Genomic DNA, 23,207 nt, shown 5'->3' on the forward strand with positions numbered 1-23,207 from the left:
AAGATAACCCCATCTGCTCAGGGCTTCCCTGGAGTTTACGTGAAACTTGTATAAGTCGATACATCTAGTGATCTATGCAGGAAAACAATGTTTTTTTTAAGCAAATGTCTTAGTTATATCAAGATTGTGTTAGAAGTGTTTATAGGCAAAGTATTTATAATGTTCGCTGTTTGGCCAAACAAGACTGCTTGAGAGAACTTCCTCACTAGACTATTCTACAGGACCACTGGCAGCGAGTCTCCAAGGAAGGAGAGAATCATAACCAGGAGATTTTATTTAAGTGAAATACAAATACTTACAATGATTTAAGAGTCCAGTGACATTACAAACACCAGACAATTTTTTATTTTTATTTTTTATTGATATTTTTCCCCCCTCCTTTTTCCTCCGATTTTCTCCCATCCCAATGTTAGTCGTTATGCCAATTCCCAATCCCCTTCCTGGTCGCTGCGCACTTACCCCCCACAGTCGGTCTGGGAGAGTGGAGGCTATCACGTGGTTCCTCCGACACACGTCTAGCCAATCAACCGCTTCTTTTCACCTGGCAGCGCGGACTCTCACTGAGAGGGTGTAACGTGTGGAAGGATCACACTACCCCCCTTAGATCCTATCTGCGCTTATCAGGCGCCCCGACCGAACCTTAGGAGTCGCTGTTTACAACGACCCGGACCCACCCCGCCAGCTTTCCCACCCTCTAATACAGCCAATTGTATTAGTGTGAACGGCCAGCCAAGCTGGTGACAACGGCGGAGCTGTGAGCTGGATTCGAACAGGCGAATCCAGCATCTCCGGTGTTGGTGACGAACGCAATCTCCGCTACGCCACCTGACCGCCCCCACACCAGACCATTTCTAAAAGTAATATTCAATATCTATATATGCTACAGAACATTCATAGCATTAATATATACCTATATTTGTTCCATGCTGCCTGGCAAATTTCTCACTCAAGTTGAAATATCTCCAATTCGACTGAATGCCGTTCACGTAGCCTAGAGCGAAGCTGTGCCAGTTTACCTCCCATCGCGTCTTTAAATCGACTTTGTACGCATTTGCGCCTCCTCTACATTTAGTTTTGTGTTGTATTTGAACGTGGATCACGGAATTCAGATCAAACTGTCAACCTAGGAGTTGCAGATCAAATATGAATTAAGATCCGGCAATTTCATATCTTAGTTCTCGCCTAAAATGTTGTCCGAATTTTAGCAAACTGTTTACATGGAAAAAGATAAGTTTACTGCTGTTGTGGCATTTAAAAATGGCGCAGGCATTAAAGCGTTCCGTCTTGAGACGAATTTCCGTCAATTTGATTATATTTATATAATACTTTGATTTATATTAAAAAAAATTAAATCTTTTAATTTTTTTTTTAATATAAAGTTTGCCAATAGGGATGTATCAGTAGTATTGGCAGTGGTAGTAGTAGTAATAGTAATCCAGTCTATTCTTTTATTTTCTAAAAAAATAACTAGTTCAACACAGGTAACCACTTTTGCTTAATTTCTTTGATGGCTCAAATGTATCCTCTAGTGTCTAGTCGATTTTGTGTTTTGAGCACAAAGTTCATCTAGCCCCCCCCTAGAGGGGCCGAGGTTCACCCACCACCACAGTCTCACTAAATCCTGTGGGAAACACTGAGGATTCAAATTTTTTTACGGCTGTGGGTAGGGCGTTCCACATTGTTGTGGCATAATTGCGAAACGTGTTTAGTCCCTTGTTTGTATGATAACAAGCTTTTTAGTTCATGGTTCAAAGTAATGGGAAAAGGGTGCTAGCTCGCCATCAATCAGAAGCTAGCCACAAGACTTGCATTCACGCTCTCCAGCACACAGCCTCCCTGCCTGGCACAACAACCACAACAGTAGGGTCTATAGTCACAGTCAGGACAATAGGCTCTACAAGTAGGCTCCCTTAAAACGCTAACGATATTAAAAAAAATAAATACAGTGGAGGTTAAAATAAGAATATGACTTGGCCTGAAAAAAAGTTCAGTCAGAAGATATTTTTTTGCTTTAATCCCTGATGGCGTTTGGTGCTGGTGAACAATGAGGGCGGGATGGTGGGATTTCTATTGACCAATCAACAGGCTGCAGTATAGCATAGCAGCATGGATAGTACCTTTGCTACCTTCCCCAGACAAGTAGCTAAAACCAGCACAGGTCAGTTGGCAGTGGAGAAAGCCAAAGCAGGAGCATGGATTCTGGCATGGCATTCAAGTTTCAAGTTTCAAGTTTCTTTAATAGTTGTCATACAGAAGTACAGAATACTTTTATACAAAATGCTTCTTACTGTTACGCTCCAGAGACTGTGCAAGACAAGATAAGATAAGATAAGTATGAAATAAAATAGCATAGTATAGCATGTAAATTAGAAGTAAAAAAAAAAAATGAGGTCACAGTGTTCAGTATAGACATATGTACAATGTTCGATGCAGAATAGACGTAACTGAGTTACCATATAATATACAATACTATGCAGTGCAAGGCAGAAATGGGATGAGGTGCAATTTAGGTACAATTTACAGTAGGTGTACGAGTTGTAGTGCAAATCCTTTATCAATAAATATAAGTGTGTTTGTGTGATCTAAAGTGTGGAGAGTGGGTGCTGCAGTGTGTTGTTTGTTTAAGTGAGTGTGTGCGTGTGGGTGTGTGTGCTGTGTGCATTTGATGGTTGTTGCATAGTGTTTATTGTTCGTTTAGCAGCCTGATGGCCTGGGGATAGAAGCTTCTTCTGAGTCTTTATTTTTTATTTTTACTTTATTTTTTAGCGTTTATCGCTTTCCTGGTCAAGCATGACCGACAGTTGCAGGGTGAAACGGGAGAGAGAGCAGGGGGAGACATTCGGCAAATGACGGCGAGTCCGGGAATCGAACTCGGAGTCAACCAGATCCGTGACGCAGCACGGAGTCCCGCGCGAGCGCGGTAACATGGTGTGCTACTGGAGCACCCCCTTCTGAGTCTTTCTGTGCTCGCCTTAAGACTCCGGTATCGCTTGCCTGGCCGCAGCAGTTCAAAGAGGCAGTTGTTCGGGTGGCTCGAGTCCTTAATAATTCTCTTAGCCTTCCCCCTGCACCGCTTGTTGTAAATGTTCTGGAGGGTGGGAAGCCCCCCTCCAATTGTGCGTTCGGCTGAACGTGTCACTCTTTGTAGTCTGCTACGGTCTTGTGCGGTGCTATTCCCAAACCAGGAGGTGATGTTGCCAGTCAGGATGCTCTCTATTGTACATGAGTAGAAGTTCCTAAGGATCTTCTGACTGACTTGGAACTTCCTTAGGCGCCTGAGGAAGTAGAGGCGTTGTCGTGCCTTCTTCACAACACTGTCAATGTGTGTGGTCCATGTCAAATCCTCGGATATGTGGGCTCCGAGGTACTTAAAACTGTTCACTCTCTCAACCGGTGCCCCGTCGATGCTGAGGGGGCTGTAGTCCTTGACCCCCGACCTCCTGAAGTCCACAATCATCTCTTTTCATGACTTGAATGGGAATAGCCAGTTCTGTGAGTGCACTTCAAAACCTGTCCTAGGTTTGACTTTGCCAACTCTTCTCATTCCCCTATGAATAAAAACCGTTTCCTCTTTTTTACCACTGCTTTCGTTACACAACCAATTACTGTAGTGGAAAATAGCAGAGCCCAGGAGTGAATAAGACCTTGTCAAGTCACCTTGGAGGAGGCGCGGGGGGCCCTTACAGTTGAAACAGGAGTTTATTGTCACTCAACAAAAGTCTTTTGACTGGGCTGAGGGCAAAGTTAGGATCTAGCAACTGAAATAAACGAGGGAGATAGAGTAACGTTTTTAACTCAATAACTTAACCCTTTCACTACCACACTACAGAAGGTTAACCTTTTCACTACCACACTACAGACGGTTAGTGAAAGGGTTAACCTTCTGTAGTGTGGTAGTGAAAGGGTTAACGCTTTGCCATGTGGCAGTGAAAGGGTTAACCTTCTGTATTGTCGCAGTGAAAGGGTTAACCATGTGGTAGTGTGGTAGTGAAAGGGTTAACCTTCTGTATTGTCGCAGTGAAAGTGTTAACCTGTAGTGTGGTAGTGAAAGGCTTAAGCTGGACAGGAGAGACGGAGAGACTATCCTTTCTATGTTCATTGTCTAACATGTTTCAAAGCATGACAGCGAACTCACCTTTCTGGATCAGTAATGCCTCTTTTATTTTTTTACTAAACCAAACTTGCCAAGTAATCACAAGTAAGGGCCCGTGTCGACCGGGGACGTTTTATGAGTTGTCAGCTCCTTTCTGTCATTAATTTCTATGCTACAGACGCGACAGGCGCAATCCTTTTCCCAGCGCCGCGCCTCGCGTTTTAGCGCTCTCTGCGGCCAGCGTTTTTGGGCGGAGCGCTCCCAGCGCCTAAAGTTGAAACTAGTTCAACTTTTGGAGAGGAGCGCGCTCATCAAGGTAACTTTTTTCGACCGACCAATCAACATCGAGCAAGTGGTGGAGCCGTGGCAGTCGCGAGACTCAGGAAACCGCTCTGAGCTTTTTCTTTTTGCTTTTCAAAGCGGTCCGTCTTGAAAAAAACGTCCCCGGTGGACACGACGCCCAACTAAGTCATTCATCATTCATGATTATTATGACCTCCTATCCCTGTTCTTTCTCTCTCACTCTCTCTTTCCCTCTCTATCTCTCTACCCCTCTCACTCTCTCTTTCCCTCTCTACACCTTTCTCTCCTTTTCTCTTTCTTTCTCTATATCTCATTCTCTCATTCTCCTTTTCTCTATCTCTCACAACCCAGCTCACTCTTTCTCTACCCGTTCTCTCTCCCTCTCTTTCTCTCTCTCTCTCTCTCTCTCTTTCTCTCTCTACCCCTTTCTACCTCTCATTCTCTCTCTTTCTCTTTCCCTCTACCCCTTTCCCCCCACCTCTCTCTCTCTCTCTCTCTCTCTCTCTCTCTCTCTCTCTCTCTCTCTCTCTCTCTCTCTCTCTCTCTCTCTCTCTCTCTCTCTCTCTCTCTCTCTCTCTCTCTCTCTCATGTGGATGGTTCTCCTACACTGTCTTTAACAGTGAGTCTGTATGTGACCAGTGGAGCGCCAGGTGACTCCCAGCCAGAAGGGACTCACTCAGGGGGGAAGTCTAAACACTAAACACAAAACACAGACCTGTAGGTCCTCCCTGAGAGAGAGAGAGAGAGAGAGAGAGAGAGAGAGAGAGAGAGAGAGAGAGAGAGAGAGAGAGAGAGAGAGAGAGAGAGAGAGAGAAAGAGTGTCAACAGCAACCTTGGACAAATCCTCTGTATGATCATTAACCACAGACTCATACATTTCCTCACAAACAACAATACCTTGAGCAAATCACAGATTGGCTTCCTACCAAATCACCGTACAACAGACCACATTCTCACCCTCCGCACCCTAATCGACAACCAAATAAATAAAAATAAAAGCAAAGTATACTCCTGTTTCGTTGACTTCCAAAAAGCATTTGACTCAATTTGGCACGAGGGTCTGCTGTACAAACTGTTAGATAGTGGCATTGGAGGGAAAACCTACAACCTCATAAAGTCAATGTACACCAACAACACATGTGCTGTGAGGATTGAGGAAAAACACACAGACTTCTTCCCTCAACACCGCGGGGTTAGACAGGGGTGCAGTTTGAGTCCAACCCTCTTCAACATATACATAAATGAACTGGCAAAAACATTGGAACAAATTGCAGCACCTGGCATCCCCCTAGCAAACACAGAAGTCAAATGCCTACTGTTTGCAGATGACCTGGTGCTGCTGTCCCCAACAAAAGAAGGGCTACAACTAGGGATGGGTACCTTTCACATTTGAACCGATACGGTACCGGTACCTGTGAATCGATACCGGTACCCAACGGTACCTTTTTTCTGTACTTTAGTCTCAAGAAATTTAATTTACCTACCTCAGTCGTGAAAAAAAATCCAAACTTCAAATAACTACAATTTCGACAGTTTTCGGCTTGCCATTGCTCCGACTGCTTTGTTGTTGAATCAAGTAAAATCCTAGGTAAGCATATATTGTGCGTGTGAACGTTGACATGAATTTTTATTTTTTTTTTTTTTTTTTGTGTGTATCTCACTTGAATCGATACTCGGTAGTACCGACGTGTTTCGGTTCGGTACCTCAAAAGTACCGAATTTGGTACCCATCCCTAGCTACAACAGCACCTTGACCTTCTGCACAAATTCTCCCAGACATGGGCACTGACAGTAAACCTAAACAAAACTAAAATTATGATATTCCAAAAAAGGCCCAGCCTACAACAACAAAAACACAAATTCCTCCTAGACACAATTTCCCTAGAAACCACAAAAAACTACACCTATCTCGGCCTAAACATCAGTTCTACAGGGAACTTCAACCAAGCTGTAAACGACCTGAGAGACAAAGCAAGAATTTATGCCATAAAAAGGAACATCAAGTTAGACATTCCAATCAAAATCTGGCTCAAAATATTAGACTCCGTCATAGAACCGATTTCCCTATATGGTTGTGAAGTCTGGGGCCCACTTGCAAACCAAGACTTCACCAAATGGGACAAACACCCAATTGAGACATGCAGAATTTTGCAAATCCATTCTCCGCACCCAACAGAAAACACCAAATAATGCATGCAGAGCAGAACTAGGAAGATACCCACTAATCATCAAAATTAAAAAAAAGAGCATTCAAATTCCACAATCACCTAAAAGAAAGTGACCCAGACACACTCCACAACATAGCCCTCACCCACAGAGAGACCCTCGATAGATGCCCACTCAGCCAGATGGTTCTGGGACTCTGCTCACAAACACAAGCAGAGCCACCAGACAGAAACCACACTGGACTAAATCAAATTATAAGAAAACAAAAAGAAAACTATCTGACACATTGGAAAGAAACAACCCAAAACCAGAGCAAATTGAAATGCTATTTGGCCCTAAACAGAGAGTACACAGTAGCAGAATACCTGAGCACTGTGACTGACCCAAAACTAAGAAGATCCTTGACTAGGTACAGACTCAGCGAGCACAGCCTAGCCATCAAGAAAGGCCGCCATAGGCAGACCTGGCTCCCAAGCGAAGACAGACTATGCACCCACTGCACACAAGATGAGGTGGAAACCGAGCTCCACTTCTTAACAACCTGCCCACTATACCAAGACATCAGAGACATATACTTCCCACAAATTGCAAACACCCAAAGAGACTTTGAAAACATGGACAATAACTCAAAAATCCCATACCTACTGGGAGAAATAAAAGAATGTGCTAACACAGCAGCAAGATTTGTGAGCTGCTGTGACAAGAAACGGACATCCAATGGAATGCAACCACCATAAAGACTGTACAATAAATTCCTTCTGTAATGTACTGATTTATTTTGTTTTCTCTGTTTGATTGTTTTGTTTTGTTTGGCTTTGGCAATGTAAACGTATGTTTCCCATGTCAATAAAGCCCATTTGAATTGAATTGAATTGAATTGAGAGAGGGGGGGAGAGAGAGAGAGGGGGGGGGAGAGAGAGAGGGGGGAGAGAGAGAGAGAGAGAGAGAGGGAGAGAGAGAAAGAGAGAGGGGGGGGTGATAGAGAGAGTGAGGTGGGAGAGAGAGAGAGAGAGAGAGGGAGACAGGGGGGGGGGTGAGAGAGAGAGTGAGGTGGGAGAGCGAGAGAGAGAGAGAGGGCCTCATAAACCATTCCCTGCTGTTCCGCTCCAACATGAGGGGACGCCTGGAGGAGCATCAAGGAGCTTCAGTCAGAGTGTAGCTGAGTCTACAGCCATGCGCCGTGTTCAGAGATAGTGTGGAAGCAAAGAGCACGCTTACTTACATTTGCATTGATACAAACGCACCCTGCACTGTAAACTAATTATAATAATTCACAGGAAATTAATTAAAAAATTAAATAATATTTTACAGATTACTTTTGTTTTTCTACTTTAAGTGTAAATGCCATAAAAATACAGTAAATTACCTTTTTATCAAAATATTAACCATTAAATAAAGGTTGTAATCTGTAAATGTATTTGATTTGACTGTCATTTGATAGTAAAGTATTTGGCAACCGTTGCTGCCAGACATTTACAGTTCTTTTACAGTTTTCTTTTTTACAGTGTGTGTGTGTATCAGTGGAAAAAGTACATGTATGTTTTATAGTCCTGAAGTTTGACACATCGCACAAACAAAACAAAAAAACTGCAGAAACAGCATCAGCAACACCGCTAAACGAGAGAGTACAAAAAGGACACATGTTCATTATAGCTGAGTCTTATGGACGGAGTACAAGCTGACACTTTTGTATGTACAGTAATAATGAGTCCAAGCTGACTATGTACAGTAATAATGATGACAGTGTTGTACGTACAGTAATAATGATGACACTTTTGTATGTACAGTAATAATGATGACAGTGTTGTATCCGTACAGTAATAATGATGACACTGTTGTATGTACAGTAATATTGATGACAGTGTTGTATGTACAGTAATAATGATGACAGTGTTGTATGTACAGTAATAATGATGACAGTGTTGTATGTACAGTAATAATGATGACAGTGTTGTATGTACAGTAATTAATGATGACAGTGCTGTATGTACAGTAATAATGATGACAGTGTTGTATGTACAGTAATAATGATGACAGTGTTGTATGTACAGTAATAATGATGACAGTGTTGTATGTACAGTAATAATGATGACAGTGTTGTATGTACAGTAATAATGATGACAGTGTTGTATGTACAGTAATAATGATGACAGTGCTGTATGTACAGTAATAATGATGACAGTGTTGTATGTACAGTAATAATGATGACAGTGTTGTATGTACAGTAATAATGATGACAGTGTTGTATGTACAGTAATAATGCTGACAGTGTTGTATGTACAGTAATAATGATGACAGTGTTGTATGTACAGTAATAATGATGACAGTGTTGTATGTACAGTAATAATGATGGACAGTGTTGTATGTACAGTAATAATGATGACAGTGTTGTATGTACAGTAATAATGATGACACAGTATTGTATGTACAGTAATAATGATGACAGTGTTGTATGTACAGTAATATGATGACAGTGTTGTATGTACAGTAATAATGATGACACTGTTGTTGTACAGTAATAATGATGACAGTGTTGTATGTACAGTAATAATGATGACAGTGTTGTATGTACAGTAATAATGATGACAGTGCTGTATGTACAGTAATAATGATGACAGTGTTGTATGTACAGTAATAATGATGACAGTGTTGTATGTACAGTAATAATGATGACAGTGTTGTATGTACAGTAATAATGATGACAGTGTTGTATGTACAGTAATAATGATGACAGTGTTGTATGTACAGTAATAATGATGGACAGTGCTGTATGTACAGTAATAATGATGACAGTGCTGTATGTACAGTAATAATGATGACAGAGTTGTATGTACAGTAATAATGATGACAGTGCTGTATGTACAGTAATAATGATGACAGTGTTGTATGTACAGTAATAATGATGACAGTGTTGTATGTACAGTAATAAATGATGACAGTGTTGTATGTACAGTAATAATGATGACACTGTTGTATGTACAGTAATAATGATGACACTGTTGTATGTACAGTAATAATGATGACACTGTTGTACGTACAGTAATAATGATGACACTGTTGTACGTACAGTAATAATGATGACAGTGCTGTATGTACAGTAATAATGATGACAGTGTTGTATGACAGTAATAATGATGACAGTGTTGTACGTACAGTAATAATGATGACACTGTTGTATGTACAGTAATATGATGACAGTGTTGTATGTACAGTAATAATGATGACAGTGCTGTATGTACAGTAATAATGATGACAGTGCTGTATGTACAGTAATAATGAGGACAGTGTTGTATGTACAGTAATATGATGACAGTGTTGTATGTACAGTAAGTAAGAGTACAGTGTTGTATGTACAGTAATAATGATGACAGTGCTGTATGTACAGTAATAATGATGACAGTGTTGTATGTACAGTAATAATGATGACAGTGTTGTATGTACAGTAATAATGATGACAGGTTTATGTACAGTAATAATGATGACAGTGTTGTATGTACAGTAATAATGATGACAGTGTTGTATGTACAGTAATAATGATGACAGTGTTGTATGTACAGTAATAATGATGACAGTGTTGTATGTACAGTAATAATGATGACAGTGTTGTATGTACAGTAATAATGATGACAGTGTTGTATGTACAGTAATAATGATGACAGTGTTGTATGTACAGTAATAATGAGACAGTGTTGTATGTACAGTAATAATGATGCCACTGTTGTATGTACAGTAATAATGATGACAGTGTTGTATGTACAGTAATAATGATGACAGTGCTGTATGTACAGTAATAATGATGACAGTGTTGTATGTACAGTAATAATGATGACAGTGTTGTATGTACAGTAATAATGATGACAGTGCTGTATGTACAGTAATAATGATGACAGTGTTGTATGTACAGTAATAATGATGACAGTGTTGTATGTACAGTAATAATGATGACAGTGTTGTATGTACAGTAATAATGATGACAGTGCTGTATGTACAGTAATAATGATGACAGTGTTGTATGTACAGTAATAATGATGACAGTGTTGTATGTACAGTAAATAATGATGACATTGTTGTATGTACAGTAATAATGATGACAGTGTTGTATGTACAGTAATAATGATGACACTGTTGAATAATGATGACAGTGTTGTATGTACAGTAATAATGATGACAGTGTTGAATAATGATGACAGTGTTGTATGTACAGTAATAATGATGACAGTGTTGTATGTACAGTAATAATGATGACAGTGTTGTATGTACAGTAATAATGATGACAGTGTTGTATGTACAGTAATAATGATGACAGTGCTGTATGTACAGTAATAATGATGACAGTGCTGTATGTACAGTAATAATGATGACAGTGTTGTATGTACAGTAATAATGATGACAGTGTTGTATGTACAGTAATAATGATGACAGTGCTGTATGTACAGTAATAATGATGACAGTGTTGTATGTACAGTAATAATGATGACAGTGTTGTATGTACAGTAATAATGATGACAGTGTTGTATGTACAGTAATAATGATGACAGTGTTGTATGTACAGTAATAATGATGACAGTGCTGTATGTACAGTAATAATGATGACAGTGTTGTATGTACAGTAATAATTGATGACAGTGTTGTATGTACATGTAATAATGATGACATTGTTGTATGTACAGTAATAATGATGACAGTGTTGTATGTACAGTAATAATGATGACACTGTTGAATAATGATGACAGTGTTGTATGTACAGTAATAAGATGACAGTGTTGAATAATGATGACAGTGTTGTATGTACAGTAATAATGATGACAGTGTTGTATGTACAGTAAATGATGACAGTGTTGTATGTACATAATAATGATGACAGTGTTGTATGTACAGTAATAATGATGACAGTGTTGTATGTACAGTAATAATGATGACAGTGCTGTATGTACAGTAAAATGATGACAGTGCTGTATGTACAGTAATAATGATGACAGTGTTGTATGTACAGTAATAATGATTGAGCCACTTTACTGTGCTTCTCGGTGTGGTTCATTTCCCCCCAACCCTTGGGTTTTCCATAAGAGAGAGATGGGGGGGGGGGGGGGGGGGGGTTGAATTTGAGGTTTGGGAGGATCAAGAAGAAATTCCCAATGAAATGACCGAACGGATGCTGCAGGCTCTTCTGGCTGGAGACACTGGGTTTACTGAACACCCTGCAGTCTCACCCCGTGACACTCCCTCCCTCTCTCTCTCCCCTCCCTCTCTCTCTCCCTCCCTCTCTCTCTCCCTCCTCTCTCTCTCTCTCTCTCTCCCTCCTCTCTCTCTCTCCCTCCCTCTCTCTCTCCCTCCTCTCTCTCTCCCTCCCTCTCTCTCTCCCTCCTCTCTCTCTCTCTCTCTCTCTCCCTCTCTCTCTCTCTCTCTCTCTCTCTCTCTCTCCCTCCCTCCCTCTCTCTCCCTCCCTCTCTCCCTCTCCCTCCCTCTCTCCCTCTCCCTCCCGCTCTTTCTCTCTCCCTCTCCCTCCTTCTCTCTCCCTCTCTCCCTCTCCCTCCCTCTCTCTCTCCCTCCTCTCCCTCTCTCCCTCCCTCTCTTTCTCTCTCTCTCCCCTCTCTCCTTCTCCCTTTCTCTCTCCCTTTCTCTCTCCCTTTCTCTCCCTTTCTCTCTCTCTCTCTCTCTCTCTCTCTCTCTCTCTCTCTCTCTCTCTCTCTCTCTCTCTCTCTCTCTCTCTCTCTCTCTCTCTCTCTCTCTCCCTCCCTCTCTCCCTCTCTCTCCCTCCCTCTCTCTCCCCCCTCTCTCTCTCTCTCTCCCTCCCTCTCTCTCTCTCCCCTCCCTCTCTCTCTCCCTCCCTCTCTCCCTCCCCCTCTCTCACACACGTCCCCATTACACTCCCATCTGTATACATCTGAAGAAGCTAAACATAAACTTTAAAATGTCTCCTGCGCCATTGTAGCACATATAATAATAATATGTACGGGTTTGGTATTTGTTGACGTAAAGTGTGAAGAGTTCAAATTGTACTACTCAAACTACGTCTGTGATCTTCTTCCCTCCTCCGCCCGGCAACCAAATAAACAGTAAATAACACACGCGTCAAGCAGCGCTCACGGACAGAGCAGAGACACCATCCTCCTTCAGGTTCAGGTTCAGGTTCCTTTATCGTCACGTCATTCAGTACCTTACAGCAAAAAAGAGTGAAATTCACTTTGTTGTGGTTCCTCGACCGCAGCAGCATCCAATATGATATCAAATAAAACTAGCATAGAGTAAAAATAAATAAGATAAAATAACAGCAAGATGACTATACAGTTCTAAAAAAGTGTGCAGTGCAGATGGAACAGGGTGTAGATATTATACTATATAAAATAAATATGACGCTCTCTTCATCCCAGCGGTTATTTTATTTTTTTTTACCTGGAAAGGATTTGTGTTAAAGGAACACGCCAACATTTTGGGAAATCAGCTTACCGTCTTCTCCAGAGAGAGACAAGAAGATGGATACCAGTTTCCTCTCTGTGTGTTCAGTAGAAAGCTATCTGGCTGCACGTTAGCCTAGCTTAGCACAATGAATGGAAGCGGACAGTGCCGGTTAGCCTAGGCATTGTCCAACTAACACCTCTCTTGAAGGCTAACCGGCCATGTCCGCTTCCATTCATTGTGCTAAGCTAGGCTAACATGCAGCCAGATAGCTTTTCTACTGAACGCACAGAGAGGAAACTGGTATCTATCTTCTTGTCTCTCTCTGGAGAAGACGGTAAGCTAATTTCCCAAAATGTTGCCGTGTTCCTTTAAAGAGAGCCGCCCTGTAACATTAACAATGAGTCAAGTGCATTGTGTTTCCAAGCCATAAAACACGTCCTGTGTGTGTGTGTGTGCGCGGCTCATTGCGCGTGTTCAAGTCGGCATGTGTATGAAAGAGAATATCAAAGCGGTCTCTCTGCTTTCACTCGTCTCACAGTAGTGTGTGTTGTTCGGGAATCCTGGTTGAAGGAGGTGAGCAAGAAACCGTGTGGGAGGAATATGGAAGCAGACCAGTGGCTCCGAGCCAGATGTTAAACCCTCACCACCACAGTCGGACGGGTTTCCAAGGGGGAAGTAAGGTCAACACTTAGAACCCGTCTAGACGAAAGGATCTGAGGACGGTGGACGAGACCTTTGCCATAAGTCTTCAAATGCTTCAAACTCATTGTTTGGAACGAGCTAGAAGATCGTAGGCATGAAACTGTGTACAACAATGACACCCAAATAGATACTGTAGCTACTGGCACTGGATAACGTCACTGTAGACACGATGTAGAGTTCATCTGTGACCTACTGAAGGAATCTTCCTGTTCAAATCCTGCCTGGAAGGGCTATTGTGAAACATGAGCCGTCTTTGTTGGAAGCCATTTTGACTTCAGTTTGTTTTCAGTTTGGCTTCATTTTGGCTTCAGTTTGGCTTCATTTTGGCTTCAGTTTGGCTTCAGTTCGGCCCAGTTATGTGCGCTTGACCTTTTAACTTCATTCAGTTGTAGTCTCTGCACTCTGTCGCTAGCTGAATAGCTTTGTGTTTAGGGCCTAACAAAAATAATAGTTGGTTTCAGGTTGGTTGTCAGTTTGGCCATGGGTAGGTAGGGAATTTATTTTTATTTTTATTTTTTTTTATTCTTTCCCACGGCGACTATGGATAGGGAATTTCTTTATTTTAACCCTTTCACTGCCACACGACAGCCGGTTAACCCTTTCACTGTGACAAGACAGAAGGTTAGCCCTTTACTATCACACAACCGACGGCGATGCTCCATCATTAGCATCATTAGCTCCGCATCCGCGGAGCTAATGATGCTAATGATGGAGCATCGCCGTCGGTTGTGTGATAGTAAAGGGCTAACCTTCTGTATTGTCACAGTGAAAGGGTTAACCGGCTGTCGTGTGGCAGTGAAAGGGTTAAAATGTTCACAACAACATGGATGCATGTACTCTGCCAGCATGTTTAATATCCATAATACTAAATGTTTGACTAAGATTTCTATGAAACTTTATTCTAAAAAAAAAAAAAAAAATTATGTTTTTTTTTTTTTAATATATAATTTTTTTTTAAAACTCATAAAATATATTGGGTCGCACCTAAATCGGCAGGGTCGGTCGGCAACCTGAAACCAACCATTATTTTTGTTAGGCCCAAGAGACACAAGAGAGAAACGGAGATTTAAGAGCTTGTTTTCTCCGTCTATGTGGAATTGGATCTTTATTGCAGTCACCTGTTTGCAGAGATAACCATATCACCTAGATACGCAACTGCCAGGCTTAGTCTATCCATTTTATACTGAATCATTCCTTTTGACACGTATGATTTGACAAGCATGATTCTGTTACATAAGAGGCAATCCATCAAGATATGACGTGTTATTCAACTCTCTTTTCCACGTACTTGCTTTCTACCGTGGTCTCCAGTGTTAGAGCCTGTTTCTTTTTCAATATGAAATACTTAACTACCAGTTGAAGTGCAGATGGTCTCAACCTTATTCTGTTATGAATATTATATATGAATTACCTGATTTAGCATTTAGCATCTTGCCTTTAAAAAAATAGTTTTTGTACCTCATTGTCTGCATTTTGTACCTAATTGTCAGCATTTTTACTTCTTTGTACTTTTTACTTCATTGTACAGGGCGTTTTCACATTAGGAACGGTTGCCTCCGTTCCGTTACATTCCCGAGAACGATAGTCCCCCCTCCCCACTCCCCCGCTGGCCAGCTTTCACACTAGCAATCTCGTTTCGTTCCAGAGCACACTTGAGGGAGCAACACCCCGATGTTGGTAAAGCTGGCACTGCCACAGACGCGCTATAGCTGGCGCTTCAACCCTTCTTTGCTCTCTGAGAAAGCATTTATGGAAACGAATGATACCGGTGATGTCTCTGACGCTACATTGTGGGAGTCTGTTGAGCCTCTGAAAAGAGAGAAAGACGTAAGCGCTTGGCTGAAATTGAAACACAGCTTCCCTCGTTGGAGCAGGTTTACAGACTCTAATAATCCCAAACGGACCTAAATAATATTTTTAAATTGAAGTATGAATACAACTCTATTCTAGGCAAGCAGGTTGGCATTATCCTCCTTAAACTCAGACAGAAGCACTTGTTACAGCAAGCCTCTTTTGTGTTTTGGTACAGTTGTGTCCACACTTGAATCGTTCCGCGCCCGTTCCATGCCCGGGGACGCCTGAATCGTTCCCCAGACCACCTTTTCAAGTGATCCCGGCCACGGAACGGTTATCCGTTCCCGGGGACGGAACGCAGCGTTCACACTACATGACTTTTGGGGCAATTGTGTTCGAAAGCGGCCCCGGATGCCTAGTGTGAAAGCACCCTTAGGTTGTACTTTAGTTTGTATATTGTATATTTGTATTAGGGATTCCCCGATCGATCGGCCACCGATCGTTATCGGCCTATAATCAGTATAAATATGCGATCGGTGATCGGTGATAATGCTTTATTTTCGCCGATCGTCAAAATCGATCGAAAAACATGATCCAATTCTTAGCGGAGATCTCACTTGCTGAGTTCTGTAACACAGGTCTAGTCTAGTCTAGGACCTCTGTGAGCTAACGTTAGCTACCGTTACAAAATGACCCAGTCAACTATTCACTTTTAGTTTAATACATGAGGCATTGTTAACGGTATATAGCCGGCTAGCTACTGATAGCTCCTGATATCAACAAATGCTCCAGCAAGTCTAGTAGTGCATGATAGCTCAAGTTAGCTCACGTTAGCTCACGTTAGCTCACGTTAGCTCACTGTTCAAAACGAAACGTCCCATTAAACGAAATAGTTCACTGTGGCGTTGTCAGTGGAAATGAAGCAGTGAGCAATGTGATCCTAGTTTGTTTGTTGTGTACCTTGTGTAAGACAGGGTTCTATAATCAAATGTGAAATCTATCTTATTTGTCTGAAAAATCAAATATAATATCCCTGTTTTCAACATGGGCGCCGCCATTTTGTTGCTGACGTCATGCCACTGGTTGGGTGTATACACTGCCTATAGTGAATGGGTCAGTCAGTAAATAAAATGTTGCCTACAAAACAACGGGACCGCGGTGGTTCTGTTTGTATTGCTCCTGGCTGTTCAAACTAATTTTACCATGTGAGAGAGAGGAAAGTTGGTTAATTTCCACAAACTACCAGTGAAAAAAACAGTGTTGTTGGCATGTTGGCTCGGGCTGGCTGCACTCAGGCGGCGCGACCAGCCTGTTGGACAGGGAAGGAGGATCTGCAGAGAACACTTCATTGCCTCGGATTATGTTGTTGGGGTGGGATGTTTGTCCAGAAGACCACAAATCAGCTGAAGCCGGACGCGGTTCCCTCGGTCTTCGACAGACAGACCGGCGTTAGCTCTCGGGAGCGATCGCTAGCTAGTTGGCACCAGCCGGGGACCGGCGTTAGCTCTCGGGAGCGATGGCTAGCTAGTTAGCACCAGCCGGCGACCGGCGTTAGCAACCGGAGCGTCGCGGAGCATTCAGCCTGCTGGCTACCTAGACCCACTTCAACCAGCGTCGCGGAGCATTCAGCCTGCTGGCTACACAGCTTGTCGGTGTGCTGGAGCCTGGAGCCAGCTACCGTTAGCTTGCAGAGGCTCCAGCACACCGACAAGCTGTGTAGCCAGCTACCGTTAGCTTGCAGAGGCTCCAGCACACCGACAAGCTGTGTAGCCAGCTACCGTTAGCTTGCAGAGGCTCCAGCACAGACAAGCTGTGTAGCCAGCAGGCTGAATGCTCCGCGACGCTGGTTGAAGTGGGTCTAGGTAGCCAGCAGGCTGAATGCTCCGCGACGCTCCGGTTGCTAACGCCGGTCGCCGGCTGGTGCTAACTAGCTAGCCATCGCTCCCGAGAGCTAACACCAGTCCCCGGCTGGTGCCAACTAGCTAGCGATCGCTCCCGAGAGCTAACGCCGGTCTGTCTGTCGAAGACCGAGGGAACCGCGTCCGGCTTCAGCTGATTAGTGGTCTTCTGGACAAACATCCCACCCCAACAACATAATCCGAGGCAATGAAGTGTTCTCTGCAGATCCTCCTTCCCTGTCCAACAGGCTGGTCGCGCCGCCTGAGTGCAGCCAGCCCGAGCCAACATGCCAACAACACTGTTTTTTTCACTGGTAGTTTGTGGAAATTAACCAACTTTCCTCTCTCTCACATGGTAAAATTAGTTTGAACAGCCAGGAGCAATACAAACAGAACCACAGCGGTCCCGTTGTTTTGTAGGCAACATTTTATTTACTGACTGACCCATTCACTATAGGCAGTGTACCAGCAGTGTATACACCCAACCAGTGGCATGACGTCAGCAACAAAATGGCCGCGCCCATAATGCTAAATGCTTCAGAAATGCACACAACAAATCGTTTTTTCTTAGAAACTGCTTATTTTTATAACGTGATTTCTTCTGTGGCTTATCTAAATACTAATGTGATGCTATGAATATGTATTTATCGCACTGCTTCATCTCCACTTTAACGTTATCTAGCCGGCTAGCAGTAGCTACAGATAGCTCCTGATATCAATGTCTTATAACACTGATTCGATGCGTATTCGAGCTGAGGGCATGTTGAATGTGATCAATAGGGTCCAGCTGCAGCTCCGTAGAATCCTGGTCGTAGCTGGGGGCTACTCGAGTACACACAGACAGGGGAGCTGTTTGCAGATAGCGAGCATTTTGACTTGTTGCGTGGTGGCGATGTCTTGCAGATAATACAACTACAAGTATGATTATATAATATATATATTTTATAAAAAATAAAATAAAAATAGTATATAAAATATATATATATATATTTTTTTATCAAAAACGATCGATATCGGATCGGTATCGGCCGATATGGCTCAAGACGATCGGTGATCGGTATCGGTGGCAAAAAGCGTGATCGGGGCATCCCTAATTTGTATAGTGTTGGGACTTATTCCTCTTTTACTTACTTTTTTTTACTGTATGAAGCACATTCTCAGGGGGCTCATACAGAACCAAGCATTTCACTGTAATGTACATTTAACCCTTTCACTACCACACTACCAAAGGGTTAACCCTTTCACTGCGACAATACAACAGGTTAACCCTTTCACTGCCACACGATAAAAGGGTTAACCCTTTCACAACTGCACTACAGAATGTTAACCCTTTCACTAACACACTACAGATGGTTAACCCTTTCACTGCCACACGACAAAGGGTTATACGTGACAAATAAAAGCAAACTTGAACCCTGCACGTGTGTTTGTTTCTCCTCTCTCAGTCGTGGCTGCAGCAGTACGGCTACCTGCCCCCCGGTGACATGAGGACCCACGCCATGCGCTCACCCCACTCCATCACCTCCGCCATCTCCGCCATGCAGCGCTTCTACGGCCTCACCATCACTGGCTCCATCGACACCAACACCATCGAGTGAGAGCCCTTTTTTAGATTATATATAGATTAGATTAGCATACTGCACCGTATGTGAATACTGTATACTTACTTCATCAGAGCATATATTTAGCATTTTTAACATTTAGCATTTTTAGATTATAATATATTAGATTAGATATTAGTTATTAGATGATATATATATATTGTAACTATATTTATTGTAGGGCAAATATAACTGAGAGGGCATACATACCCTCATCTTGCACATTGACCTTTTTACACTGCCTATGCCTACTTGCCCATATGCGCATGTCCAGAGTAAATTATATTGTTATATTGTTTACACTGCCTATTTTTTTTTTCAAATATTTTATTATTATAATTTTTTTTACTTCTCCACTGTACTATAATTCTATGACCTGTATCATGTCTTCTACCTGTACCTACCCTCCTCCTCCCCCATGCTGCTATGATGCTTGAATTTCCCCAAGGGGATCAATAAAGGAATATCTTATCTTATCTTATAAACAATTATACTTTACCGTTATGAACATTTTATAATTATAGGTTACTGATAATTACATTTTGCTGTAACGGAAAAACCATGTTCTTTGAAACACGAATCACAGTCGGCATATTTTTATCACTGCAAACTTAGTTTCACATTTTTAGTGTCCGCTAATATCCCAGACGGGTCCCAGACGGGTCCTAGACGGGGCCCAGACGGGGCCCAGACGGGTCCCAGACGGGGCCCAGACGGGTCCTAGACGGGGCCTAGACGGGTCCCAGACGGGGCCCAGACAGTGTTTTCTTCACCTGTTGTGACGGAGCGTGCCTTGTCTCCGCAGGGCCATGAAGAGGCCGCGCTGCGGGGTGCCGGACAAGTTTGGCGCTGAGCTGAAGAGCAACCTGAGGAAGAAACGCTACGCCATCCAGGGCCTGAAGTGGAACAAGAGAGACGTTACCTTCTCGTGAGTCAGCGGGAGAGGGAGGGAGGGAGAGAGAGGGAGGGAGAGAGAGAGAGGGAGGGAGAGAGGGAGAGAGGGAGGGAGAGAGAGAGAGAGGGAGATGGAGGGAGAGAGAGAGGGAGGGAGAGAGGGAGGGAGAGAGAGAGAGAGAGGGAGGGAGAGAGAGAGAGGGAGATGGAGGGAGAGAGAGAGGGAGGGAGAGAGGGAGGGAGAGAGAGGGAGAGGGAGGGAGGGAGATGGAGGGGGAGGGAGAGAGAGGGAGGGAGGGAGAGAGGGTGGGAGAGAGGGAGGGAGAGAAAGAGAGGTAGGGAGAGAGAGAGAGGGAGAGAGATAGGGAGTGGGAGGGAGAGAGAGGGAGGGAGAGCGGCTTTGTGCACAGTGACATGGGTAAATTAATGAGTTAACCGTTAACTACCACACTACAAAGAGTTAACCCTTTCACTACCACACTACAAAGAGTTAACCCTTTCACTACCACACTACAGAAGGTAGTGGAAGGGTTAACCCTTTGTCATGTGACAGTGAAAGGGTTAACCATCTGTAGTGTGGTACTGTAGTGAAAGGTTAACCATCTGTAGTGTGGTAGTAAAAGGTTAACCTTCTGTAGTGTGGTAGTAAAAGGTTAACCTTCTGTAGTGTGGTAGTGAAAGGTTAACCTTCTGTAGTGTGTTAGTGAAAGGTTAACCTTCTGTAGTGTGTTAGTGAAAGGTTAACCTTCTGTAGTGTGGTAGTGAAAGGTTAACCTTCTGTAGTGTGGTAGTGAAAGGGTTAACCTTCTGTAGTGTGGTAGTGAAAGGTTAACCTTCTGTAGTGTGGTAGTGAAAGGTTAACCTTCTGTAGTGTGGTAGTAAAAGGTTAACCTTCTGTAGTGTGGTAGTGAAAGGTTAACCTTCTGTAGTGTGGTAGTGAAAGGTTAACCTTCTGTAGTGTGGTAGTGAAAGGTTAACCTTCTGTAGTGTGGTAGTGAAAGGTTAACCGTCTGTAGTGTGGTAGTGAAAGGTTAACCTTCTGTAGTGTGATAGTGAAAGGGTTAACCTTCTGTAGTGTGGTAGTGAAAGGTTAACCTTCTGTAGTGTGGTAGTGAAAGGTTAACCTTCTGTAGTGTGGTAGTAAAAGGTTAACCTTCTGTAGTGTGGTAGTAAAAGGTTAACCTTCTACAGTGTGGTAGTGAAAGGGTTAACATAATAAAATCCATTGTTCATCTCTCTCTCTCTCTCTCTCTCTCTCTCTCTCTCTCTCTCTCTCTCTCTCTCTCTCTCCCTCAGCATCCAGAACTACACCCCTAAGGTGGGCGAGTATGAGACTCACGAGGCCATCAGGAAGGCCTTCAAGGTGTGGGAGAGCGTCACGCCCCTGCGCTTCCGGGAGATCCCCTACAGCCACATACGGGACAAGGTGGAGGAGTTCGCTGACATCATGCTGTTCTTCTCTGAGGGGTTCCACGGGGACAGTAGCCCCTTCGACGGCGAGGGGGGCTTCCTGGCACACGCCTACTTCCCTGGCAACGGCCTCGGGGGGGACACCCACTTCGACGCGGCCGAGCCCTGGACCATCGGGAACACGGATCTGTCCGGTGAGTGGGGCGCTGCTGTTGTTGTTGTTGTTGTTGTTGGGAGATTAACTGATATAAAGTGAGATGAGAATAGATCTGCTGAGATGAGGCCAGGTTATTATGACATGAGATGAAGTGAGACTAGATGAGACTAGATGAGACTAGATGAGACTAGATGAGGTGAGATGAGACTAGATGAGACTAGATGAGACTAGATGAGACTAGGTGAGACTAGATGAGACTAGATGAGACTAGATGAGACTAGATGAGGTGAGATGAGACTAGATGAGACTAGATGAGACTAGATGAGGTGAGATGAGACTAGATGAGACTAGATGAGACTAGATGAGGTGAGATGAGACTAGGTGAGACTAGATGAGACTAGATGAGACTAGATGAGACTAGATGAGGTGAGATGAGACTAGATGAGACTAGATGAGACTAGATGAGACTAGGTGAGACTAGATGAGACTAGATGAGACTAGATGAGACTAGGTGAGACTAGATGAGACTAGATGAGACTAGATGAGACTAGATGAGACTAGATGAGACTAGATGAGACTAGGTGAGACTAGATGAGACTAGATGAGACTAGATGAGGTGAAATGAGACTAGATGAGACTAGATAAGACTAGATGAGACTAGATGAGGTGAGATGAGACTAGATGAGACTAGATAAGACTAGATGAGACTAGATGAGGTGAGATGAGACTAGATGAGACTAGATAAGACTAGATGAGACTAGATGAGGTGAGATGAGACTAGATGAGACTAGATGAGGTGAGATGAGACTAGATGAGACTAGATGAGACTAGATGAGGTGAGATGAGACTAGATGAGGTGAGATGAGACTAGATAAGACTAGATGAGACTAGATGAGACTAGATGAGACTAGATGAGGTGAGATGAGACTAGATGAGACTAGATGAGGTGAGATGAGACTAGATGAGACTAGATGAGACTAGATGAGGCTAGATGAGGTGAGATGAGACTAGATGAGGTGAGATGAGACTAGATGAGGTGAGATGAGACTAGATAAGACTAGATGAGACTAGATGAGGCTAGATGAGGTGAGATGAGACTAGATGAGACTAGATGAGATAAGACTAGATGAGACTAAATGAGGTGAGATGAGTCTATGAGTTGGAATGAGACTAGATTAAGTGAGATGAGACTAGATGAGGTTAACCGTCTGTAGTGTGGTAGTGAAAGGGTTAACCTTCTGTAGTGTGGTAGTGAAAGGGTTAACCTTCTGTAGTGTGGTAGTGAAAGGGTTAACCTTCTGTAGTGTGGTAGTGAAAGGGTTAACCTTCTGTAGTGTGGTAGTGAAAGGGTTAACCTTCTGTAGTGTGGTAGTGAAAGGGTTAACCTTCTGTAGTGTGGTAGTGAAAGGGTTAAACCCAGAAAGAAACAACAGGCCCAGACGTGTGTTGGTGTGTTTTTGTAAACGAGTGTCCTGAGGCCTGAGGGCTTTGTTGATGTTGAAGAAATGTGTAAGTGGTTTATTTATAAGGGAAACCAGGTCTTGGAGCACATTGTGTCAGCAGTTAAGAGACAAAAACATCACATGACCTTCAGATGACGTCATCCGATTTGGACACATGAGAGATCATGTGATTGTTAGTGTTCGTAACCTAAAAATATAAAAATAGATAATTGGGTAAAACATTACATACACACAGTACACCTAGAATACATCATACATAGGTACTTATAATGCAGCATAATAGGTTATACATACAACACTATTAACTGATACATCTCGTAATGTTAT

The 23,207-nt window shown here is 43.0% G+C and overlaps 1 protein-coding gene across 1 annotated transcript in view; it reads left to right on the plus strand.

Moving 5' to 3' along the window:
* mmp14b (matrix metallopeptidase 14b (membrane-inserted)) overlaps positions 1-23,207 on the plus strand; it is a gene marked incomplete at its 3' end in the record, with an annotated part of 63,806 nt that overhangs the window by 15,736 nt on the left and 24,863 nt on the right. Inside the window, exons 2-4 of the mRNA XM_084328055.1 lie at positions 18,801-18,949; positions 19,762-19,884; positions 21,147-21,454. Coding sequence (XP_084184181.1) covers positions 18,801-18,949; positions 19,762-19,884; positions 21,147-21,454 — 580 coding nt within the window. The remainder of the gene's footprint in view (positions 1-18,800; positions 18,950-19,761; positions 19,885-21,146; positions 21,455-23,207) is intronic.

The sequence above is a fragment of the Notolepis coatsorum genome (assembly GCF_963971535.1).
Source record: "Notolepis coatsorum genome assembly, chromosome: 13".
Lineage (NCBI taxonomy): Eukaryota > Metazoa > Chordata > Actinopteri > Aulopiformes > Paralepididae > Notolepis > Notolepis coatsorum.